The 10,671-nt window shown below is 46.5% G+C and overlaps 1 protein-coding gene across 7 annotated transcripts in view; it reads right to left on the reverse strand.

The window, feature by feature from the left end:
- The window catches only part of ARHGEF6 (Rac/Cdc42 guanine nucleotide exchange factor 6), a 121,455-nt gene that overhangs the window by 31,430 nt on the left and 79,354 nt on the right, over nucleotides 1–10,671 (reverse strand). For all 7 annotated transcript variants that reach the window (XM_043974317.1, XM_043974314.1, XM_043974313.1 and 4 more), the window contains 3 exons: nucleotides 8,994–9,089; nucleotides 8,027–8,149; nucleotides 1,459–1,597 (listed from right to left, as the gene is read on the reverse strand). In XM_043974317.1, the coding sequence (XP_043830252.1) occupies nucleotides 1,459–1,597; nucleotides 8,027–8,149; nucleotides 8,994–9,089 (358 nt within the window). The remainder of the gene's footprint in view (nucleotides 1–1,458; nucleotides 1,598–8,026; nucleotides 8,150–8,993; nucleotides 9,090–10,671) is intronic.

The raw sequence follows: 10,671 nt of genomic DNA on the forward strand, positions 1-10,671 counted from the left end.
TGTAGAGGGCTCTAGAGAAGGGGAATGTCAGGGAGGGCATTCGAATAGGGAAAGGGTTGGTGTTTTTGGAGGGGAGGCTTTCTTTTGTTTCATTAGCCTGGGCCATTCATTGCCGAACATGCCCAGAGATGGACAATGGCAGAAATGGATTGTTCATGATGGTGGGCACTGGGTGAAGCTCAGGCAGTTCGGTTGTTGGGAAGCTAGCCAGAGGTCAGCTCCTTGCTGAGCCCTAACGGAAACCTCCCTCCGGCAGTTCCCCCACTGCCTCCTGGCTTTGGGCAGGTCCTGTACCCTGAGAATGTGGTTTTGCACACGGTGCATGCTTTCAGTCCTCCCCAATGCCGGCTAGCAGAGAAGTACACAGCCTCTTTCTTTAAAGTTAACCGAGCCTTTTGCAAACCTCAAACCCCTTCCCCAGACAACAGGAAGAGCAACTAGGGTAAATGCAAGCTCCCCAAATGGGCCCTCTTCCCCCACCTACAGCCACAGAATATACAGACATGATAATACAGCACCAGTCACACAGTAGGTGCTCATGAAACACCTACTGGCTGAAATATTTCCAAGAAGTAGCAAGGGGCTGTCACCCCATTTAAGGCCTCAGCCCAAGTCCTCATAATTCCAATAAAGTTGTTATAGCTATAGTATAATTATCCTGGGTAAAACAGAGACTCCCCATGGAAAAGTGTGCCCTTCCTTCTTTTCAGAGGTGGGGGACTATGGGTATGGAGCACTGTGTATACTGTCAGACTTGGTTGATGTGTTGGCTGGTATTGCCAAGCTGCTTTGTTCCAATTTCTTTTTTTTTACCCTTTCTGAAGAGGACTGAAGAGTAGAGAAAAAGGGATGCATTTGGAAATAAAGGTGACAGAAGAATGAAGAAGATCAATAAAAGTGGTTAAAGTGGGAGAAAAAGAGGTGACCATGTATCAGTGGTCATGTATTTGGATGTGGACAGATGAGGAAATCAACCCTGAATCCATTTCTGAGTTCAGACATCCCTGGGAAGCCCCTGAAATTTGTAATGCGACCTCAAACATCAGAGACTACACTCAGAGCTCCAATTGAGCTGTCACGATAATGATAAAGAATAAGAACAATAAAGCTCCTATATGAACCCCAGAGCTGCCTGGCTGGGGCCCCAGAGGCAATAGCAGAGCAGCTAGCTCCAAGCCTGGTCTCATGAAGCTGCCTTCAGCAATAACCCACGAGGCCAGAGGAAATCAGAGGCAGGATGAGTGGGGAGCAAGGCCTTGCTGAGAGCCCCAACCCCGGAGCTGCTGCTACACAGTACTTGGGGTTCATCTGATTAGTTTTGCTCCCAGGCAGAGGATAAACTGGGTAACCCTGGGGAGGAGAGCAGCTGGGAGCAATCGAGCGGAGCCAGCAGGAGACCCAAGGCAAGCTTCTGCTTTGCACCCAAGAGGCGGTAAAGGACTGTGGCCTGCCTCTTACCTCCATGTGGCGCTCCAGCTCTTGGAGGAGAGATACGTATTTTTCCAGGCGCATGAAGGGCTTGCTGAGGTTTGTCGTCAACAGAAGAATCCCCGGATTGGCTGCTCCCTGGCTCTCCATAAACTTTTCCAGACTGTCACTAGGGAGAAACAGAAGCACTCTTCACTTCATGGGCCATGGGGCAGACCATGCCAGACAATGCCAGACAATGCCAAACAATGCCAAACAATGCCAGTCTGGCAAGTCAGGCACCTACTGTGCCTGTGTTCTGCTTTACAAATATTCTCTCATTTGATCCTTACAACAACCCTGCGAGGTAGGTACTTTTATTAACCCCAGTTTACAGGTAGGGGAACTGAGGCAAACAGAGGTCATACAGCTCCTCTTTACTTCCATCCTTCCTGTCACCCAAGTTCCCAATCAGTCATCCATGACTCTTCTCCATCCTTCACGTTCCCCATTCAATTAGTTGCCAAGTCTTGTCCATTTGGACTCCACATCTCACTTGTCCATCTCTTCCTCTCCACTCCAAGAGCCAGCTCCCTAGTTCATGGCCCTCATCACGTCTCCCCTGGACGCCTTAACAGCCTTCTCCTAATTGGCCTCCCTCCCTCCTCTCACCTCTCCAATCCATCCAGTGTCAAACTGCCATTGGCAAAGCACAGTTCAGCCTGTGGAGTTCCCTTGTACAAACCACTCCCATCTCCCATCCAGGCCTTCTCCCCATGCCTGGTCTATTCTCCTTGCTCATTGTCACCTCCTGGCTTCCCCAGCCTCCTTCAAGTCCTTGCTAACATCCCATGTTCTCCAGTCTGCCTTTCCCAAGCCCTCCCAATACCAGGTCCTTCCCTCTGGGACTATCCCCATTGTCTCCTCCCCACCCCACTTGGCACCTCGAGAGCAGGGAGGGAGTCTTTTGCCTTGCTGGGTATCCCCAGCACCTGGCACATAGTAGATACTTCGTGAATACTTGGTCTGGCCCTTTCTCTGCCTCCCCGCAGTGCTTAGTACAGTACTGGGCTTGGCTTGACTTGACTTCATCGGGGTTAGAAAAGCCAAGGGGAGCTCTAAATTGCAGGCTCAAAGGCTTCTCGAGGCTGAGGGAGGGTTCAGCCATCCAGGTTTTCACAGCCATTTTTGGTATTCTCATTCCACCTAGAGGCCTGCACAAAGAAGTTCACCTAGTGCATGAATGGCAGGCAGGGCTGAGGATCACCGTTCCTCCTCCCTCTCCTTCCTGTTCATTGCCCTCCCGTCATCTCCTTGCTTCTGAGTCCCCACCCCCTAAGAGGATGAGAAACCCCAACTTGTGCATTTCCCCCTTGGCAGTCAGAGCATGGAGAAAGTACGGGAAATCTTCCAGTTAATTAGATTTCTGGATTAGTGGTAGTGGTGGTGGTGGTGGCAGTGGCAATGGTCTCATTCACCTGTGTCCTACCTGGATCCCATCATAGCCAAAATAATCATGGGATAACTGAAAACACAATTCCTACCCAGAGTACTCAAAGAGATGAACTCATTTGGTAGTCAAACCAACTCTACTGATGAGGCCTGATGAGTCCCACTGTGTTTATAGAGAAAGAAATTAAGGCTCTGAGAAGGAACATGACTAACCCATGATCACGCCCCTATTAAATGGAAAAGGTGCTAGACTAGGAGACAGGAAGCCCTGGGTCCAAATCCGGCTTCAGTCACTTACTAGCTGTGTGACCCTGGGAAAGTCACTTCCCCTCTATTAGTCTCAGTTTTCTCCTTGATGAGATAGGGATAATAATGGTCCCTACCTCAAAGGTAGATTGTTGAGGCCCACAAATGAGCTACATCTTCCAGTGCTATATAAATGGGAATTATTGTTGTTGTTATGACACGTCAAACCCATACCTAGGGTTTGTTCTGTCTGAAATGTACAGTACATTACAGTCACACCTGGGGGAAGACCCCAGGCTTCCTGATTTAATATTTGAACAATGAAGTGAGCATTTTTGTAAATAAACCAGTCATTCCCACCTCATGTTTTATGAAACTTCACCTAACTTGCCATGATTTTGGGGGGATGTGGAAATTCTCCAAAGATAACTCTCCTTCAGTAATTAATAAATGTATAGCATATGACCCTTTCAGGGAGTTCGGGGTGGGGAGGAAGAGGCTGAGAAAGTCAGCAAAGAGAGAAGAGAAAGGCCAAGATGACTGATAATATGCATTCGGAAGACATGGGCCTGACTCCCAACTTTGCTGCCTACACGACCATCGGCCATTCACTTCATCGGCAGAGACCTCAGGTTCCTCCTCAGTAAGATGAGATGGTTGAACTAGGTGACCTCGAAGAGCCCTTCCGGCTTGAAATTTATGATCCTGTGATCACTGAATGAAACTTTTCAACAAATTGTGCCTTTGGGGCCACCCTGTAATAGGTTAGAAGGAAGCTCTTCTACTCCATCAGGGAACTCCAAGTCCAGACCCAGGGAAATGAGCCAACCAATCATGAAACTGAAGCATGCATCATTAGCTACAGGTGAAACTTGCAAGGGCCCGAAAACCCGTTTCGGCACAATGCACCCTTTGTCATTTCAACTATGTCATCTCCTCTGGCTTTTTTTCCCCTCAAACTCTACTGGTCTCATAGTTTTTCCTCTTAGATCAAAAGGAAAAGAAGCTTCCCTGGGGAGAACAAGTAATATGGAAATCTTAGTTTCCATCTTTATTTGTGTTATGAGATTCTCTCCCTTGGTACATGTGAAAAACACCCCAAATTGTCACAGAGGAATCGCGTGCGATGGAAACTCCAAAATTAGACACACTGGAGGCTGCCATTGGAAGGGGCTTTGAGAAGTCATTTTAGCTCATTTCTCTCATTTTGCAGGTAAGAAAACTAAGTCCATGAGGAACTTGGCCACGGTTCTGCAAATCCTAGTCCTGGCTCTGCCCCTGATTAACTAACTATGTGGCCTTAGACTAATCACTTGACTCTCCCAAGCCTTGGTTTCTTCGTTTGAAATCCAGCAGGGGATCACAGGGGCAAGGTGGGGGAGGGTATGAGACTAAATCATCTCTAAGGTTCTGAAATTCTGTGCTCTCTCCTGCATGCCAGGGGAAGAGGGGGTGCCATGGGAATGACACAGGGATGGCATGGGATGAATAGGCCTTCATCTAGGCAGAGTCTTTCTTGTTCTAGGTTAGAGATCTTGTGTGTGTGCTAAACGATAATGTGGATACTTTATAAATGTGGGTTGGAGGAATGCTCAGGAAACAACAGAGGCTGACATGTTGATACCCTGGATCTCTTGAAGGAGGAGAAGGGGTACAAAGGTAATGGCCCAGAAAAGCTGAAAATGGCTTCAGAAGAATGACTAGGAGAAAGGAGTCAGTTAAGGCAGGGGCAAGAAAGGAACACTTGGATGAGTTCACCCAGGCTTGACCTAACTGGCCTTGTGAGTATAGGGACTAGGGAGAAACCAACAACCATCTCAGGCTTCAGGGAACCTTGCTGGGCCCAGTTTGCGCCTAAGCAGCAGGGTTTTATGTGAGGAGCGGGGCAGGGTTATATTCCCAAGGCTGGCCCCAGAAGAGAAGTCTTTAACCCTTTAGGTGGTGGCAGGGAGCATGGGAGTACGGCCATACTGACCAGGCTAAAAATAACTTTGCTCCCACAGCAAGGGGAAAGAAAGTGTGCTGGACTTGGAAGTAGGAAGATCTGGAGTTAACTCCTGCCTTGAACACTTACTAGCTATATGAGCAGGGCAGCTAAGTGGCACTGCAATGGAAAGGGTGATGGGCCTGGAGTCAGGAAGACTCCTCTTCCTAAGTTCAAATCTGGCCTCAGATACTTACTAGCTGTGTGACCTCGGGCAAGTCACTTCACCCTGTTTACCTCCATTTCCTCATCGGTAAAATGAACTGGAGAAGGAAATGGCAAACCATTCCAGTATCTCTGCCGAGAAACCCCAAACCAGGTCACGAAGAGTCAGACACGACTGAAAGGACTGAACAACAACAACAAAGCTATATGAGCAGGTACCGGACACACAGTTTCCCCATCTGTCAAGCAGGGATCACAGCACCTGCAGTATCTACCTCTCAGGATCCTTGAGAAGCTCCAGAGAGGTAATGTTCTAAAGTACTTTCCCAGACTTGAAAGCGTCGCCCTCATGATTATTATCATTCCTTCCAGCATCACCACCATCCTCATAAATGCCATTGTCTGCCTTTGGGGCAGCACTTGTTTCTAAGTGTGCTGTCTCTGCTGATTATGTGGCTGAGCTATAAATGGGGCAGGACTTCCTACATTATTCATTTGGGAGAAGAGTTTGCCTTAAGCAGCCGGAGTTAGGCAACCGACCAAGCAGCTGAGCTGCCGGCCTCGATCACCAAAGTCATTCGATGTTTCCCCTTCACTATAGCTGCCACATGGCCATCCTGGGAGCCCCACTTGTTCTGTAGGCATGACTATCCCTGAAAATAACAGGATCCACTAGTGTTAATCAAGAGACTCCGCACGGGGCAGCTAGGTGGCGCAGTGGATAGAGCACTGGCCCTGGAGTCAGGAATACCTGAGTTCAAATCTGGCCTCAGACACTTAACACGTACTAGCTGTGTGACCCTGGGCAAGTCACTTAACCCCAATTGCCTCACTTAAAAAAAAAAAAAGAAGAGACTCCACATGGCACCTATAGACTCATTCTGCCTCCAACCTGTAAGCCAAGCCTGCTTACAATGCACTGGGGTAAACACAGAAAGGTAGTCCTCTATTCCCCTGATCCCCAAGATGACAGCATAGGTCCAGGAGGGTTAAGGATTACAGCATCAGTCCTGGACTCGAGGAGTCTAGCAAAACTGTGGCTGTTTAGAGCCTGAGGCTGAGGTTAAAGTATGTCCAAGGGCAGACCCAAAGGAAGGCCAATCTGGTACAAAAGTGAAGTAGGATGTCTTTAGTGGTGTCCCACGTGGAAATATGGTGGTCTTCCTGGTATCCCACATGGGAGCAGAAAGGCTTTCAATGGCATGGTCACTTTCAAGTCTAAAGCTCCACCCTGCTACTCTATAAGGGACCAAGGCTTCTTAGAAGGGCATTTAGCCCGCTAGGATCTACTTTGTTCTCCTTCAGGTCACTCAAGAAGACAATCCCACTGCTGTCTTCAATGGAAACTTGTCATTTTAACTTATACGAAACTTTTAATTAAGTCAAGCAGATTGATAATTAGGATCTTCTATTTCTCTCACTTCTCTTCCCTTTAGCTATTTCATTGGAGAAAGGGCACTGGCCTCCAAATCTAAAGCAGATTAAAATGTCATTGGAAAATATTTAACAAAATAAGTAAAAATACAATACAACATAGATAATGTTAATTTGTGATTTTCTAAGTCAACATATGGCCTGGAAGGATCAGTTTCTATCTGAATTTGATAACATTGGTCTAAAGGACCAGCTCTGCCGCTAACTTTCTGTGTGACCTTGGTCAAGTCCTTTCTACTTCTCTGGGTCTCAGTTTTCCTGATGTCAAAGGAGGGGGATTGGGCTAAATCATCTTTCAAGCTCTTTCCAGTTCCTACCTCTCTCTTGTAACTGTGACCTCTTAAAGGTCACAATCATCAGATAAAGGGATAAAGGAGTAAAAAGAGATGAAATTAACTGTTGTTGCTGACTTGTCAGCAGCTCACACTCACCACTCAGCAGGTGAGAAGGTGTACTCTTTTTTCACCTAAAATGACACTGTTGTATGATGTGTTTAATTCTTGTACCCAGACTCTCTCCCCGTAGTCATAATAATCCAGTGGTACCTGTCATTCCATGAAGCAGACACATTAATTTCCTGATATTTCTGGAAAGGAGACCTGGAGCTGGAAGGGACCTTAGAGGTCACTGAGTCCAACCCACTCATTTTACAAAGGAGGAAATTGAGGCCCATGGAGGGGAAGTGACTTGCCCATGGTCACAGAGAGGCAGGACTTACACCCAGGGCCTCTGAGGCCAAATAAAGCATTCTTACCACTGTCTCACAAGGCCCAACTTGAAAAAGTCAAAGAGGAAGACATGATATATATGAGGAATTCAGAGAAACACAAGAAAATTTCTATGACCCAATTCAGAATGCAATAAGCAAACTCAGAAGAATGATGTACACAATGACTACACCAATGTAAATGAGAAGAACACTAAAAGGAGACTGAAGTCCACAAAACGAAAAACCAAGAATGGTCCTAAAGAACATAATAAAGCACGCCTGATATAGGTGACTACTAGGACAAAACATAGGATACAGGACATGGGCTTAGATACTGTCACGGCATTGGATGTTTTTGCTTAACTGGTTTTCTTTGTTACAAGGCAAGGTCCAGTTAAAATTTTTTGTTTCCATGTAATTGAGAAAAAAATAAAATTAAAATTAAATGATTAAAAAAACAAGGGAAGGTTCCATTCTGGCATGGGGAGAGTAAAGAAATGGGGGTATGGGTGCATATCAGAAGTGACTGGGATATAAAAAATGAAAGGCATTCAAAAAGAGGTTACTTCAAAAAACCCATCTAGGAGGATGGTTTGCTAAGGATGTCAACTTGACCACACATTCATTACCTGTGCTGAGTTACAACATTCACAGCTGAGGGATGATTAGCACAATAAGTAAGATACAGAGATTTAAACTGAGGCATCAGGGACATCAGGCAGCCTCCAACTTTCTGCTGACTCTCTGGAACTCTATTTCAAAAAGAGAGAGGAAGAGAGAAAAAAGATACATTATAGGGAGCAGCTAGATGGCTCAGTGGATAAAGCACCAGTCTTGGATTCAGGAGGACCTGAGTTCAAATCTGACCTCAGGCACTTGACACTTACTAGCTGTGTGACCCTGGGCAAGTCATTTAACCCTCATTGCCCCACAAGAAAGATACATTATGTAAGTAACAAATACCTGAGGATGATTTTCATTAAAATAATAATTGTGATAACTAACATTTTATAGTACTATATGCCAAGCACTGTGCTAAGCACTTTACAAATATTATCTCATTTGATCCTCACACCAAACCTGCAAATTAGATGTTACCCTTATCTCCACTTTACAGTTAAGGAAACTGAGGCAGACAGGAGGTGAAATGACTTGCCCAAAGTCACACTGCTAGTGGGTATCTGCGGCTGGATTTGAACTCGGGTCTTCCTGATTCCAGGCCTGGTGCTCTATCTAGTACAACGCCACCTAGCTGCCCAATCTACCATCTACCCCCTATTGTCCAAGGACGGTCATTAGGTCTCTGGCATGAGGATACTGCTTCAGTTCCCCGCCACACAGCACCTCTCTCAGATGGACCAGATTCAGTAAGGTGAGGTGACTTTCCAATGAACAAATATTGACCACAGGTACTTCCCACAACCTTGGCAGCCACTTCCAGCACTACGATCCTGACTTCTTTTGATATCGTGCCTCTCCACTGTGATCCAGTAGGTAACAAAAGCAGAAAAACTCCTGCAGGATCTTTACTGGACCCCACCCCGTTCCCATAGGCTTCTGTACCCCTGAGTTCCACAGCCAACCTCCAAGACTTACTTTGCACACTCCTCCAAGGCCTGGCACAGTGTCTGCTGAAATGTGCACACTTCCTCAAAGTTGCCCAATAAAGATGCAAATTCCATAGCGCTCAGCCTGGAGGGGAAAAGGGAAAAGATATCTGATTAGAGTTAGAGACATGCTTTCAGTTTCCCAAGGGCCCAGCTGAGTGGTTGAGAGCATTGGCCAAAGGACCAGAAGCCAAGAGCTCCTGATTGGTCACCCGTGTTTGCATCTGCACTCTCTCTGAGGCTTTTAGGGAGCAGACTACTTAAACTATTTCCCTTAGCTTCCCCTTAAGTAGAGTAGGGCCAACCCTTCTGAGGAGTATGTGGGCTGTATGTAATCAACACATTTGATATTTTCGTTGTAAGGGCTCCACTGCTATCTTCTGGGGCCCAGAGGACCTGAAGGCCTCCATCCAACACACTGAGTGAACCTCTTGAAGCAAAGGTCTGGGAGGACAGGAACAAAGGGTGTGGATGAATGGGTGGCAATCTGCATCCATGGAGACAATGTCCACACTGATGAGACCCCCAATCTTGGATCTCAGAAAGGTGGAAAAAAAACCACTTCCACGGAAATCACAACATCACAGGTCACAACACTACTACAAGCATGTAAGCTCCTTGGGGGTAGAGATGGTTTTTGCACAGCACCCTGGTACCGAACAGAGGAGTTGACTGATAAAGGCTTAATGACTGGCTGACCAATCTCAAAGATGACCTTTTAGCCCTCAGCAAAGAGTTTATTGGATGGCTAAAAGACTCAGAAGAAGCAGACAGTTTCTGCAGAAGACAAGAAGCTTTTGGGGAGCAAGAGGGCGGGGTTAAGGTCTGTGTTGATTGGCACAGAGAAGTCTTGATGGGAAAACTCCCCCCACCAATGCAGAGAGGAAACTGTTGGGCAACTCAGATTAACAAACTAGTGAGAAAGAAGCGCCTTGAACCCAGGTCTTCCCAATCCCCCAAGGCCCAGCCCTCTGGGCCAGTACCACACTGCTTCTCTGTGGGACACTCTATGGGAGAAGAGAAGCATTTCAGAAACCAGTTTCAACAAGAACAACAACAACAAAGACCAAACCCAAAACAAAACCACCATCCTCAGTGATAAGATCAATGAAATGTGGCAGGCCAGCTGCCACAGCCTGTACATATTTTAGGGTCACTGCTTCTTCCTTTCAGCTTAATTCCAATGAATAACCTAAAGAAGATTCATATCGGTTTGCAAAGGGCTGACAGACCTTCAGATAGGCCGTTTCTTAATCCTGTGAATGGCCTGAAATGTACATAGTCTGTGGACTATATGGCCGACTTTTCCCACTTTCATGGATCAGAAGATCTGCATATGCAAAGCAAGGGAAAATGGAAGCTCCCCAACAGGAAGTCAACGAGACTTTGAGATTCCTTATTGTTCAGCCCATTGATCATATGCTCTAACAAACCAATTCTTTAGTTACATAATTAAAGCGTTCAATTCCAATTTCAAACTGTGATCCTATTTTCTTCTCGACTTCAAAAGGAGGTTGCTTTGTTACAGTGGCTGTGGATGGGGTTTGGTTGGGGAGGAGGGAGAGGGCGGATCTCAGATTAGCTCAGTCACAGCCAAAAGCCAGCACAGTCTTCTCTCTCTGAGCCTCAGTTTCCCCCTCTATAGTCTAGGTCTATGATGCTCTGTG

Source organism: Dromiciops gliroides, chromosome X (assembly GCF_019393635.1).
Source record: "Dromiciops gliroides isolate mDroGli1 chromosome X, mDroGli1.pri, whole genome shotgun sequence".
Classification (NCBI taxonomy): domain Eukaryota; kingdom Metazoa; phylum Chordata; class Mammalia; order Microbiotheria; family Microbiotheriidae; genus Dromiciops; species Dromiciops gliroides.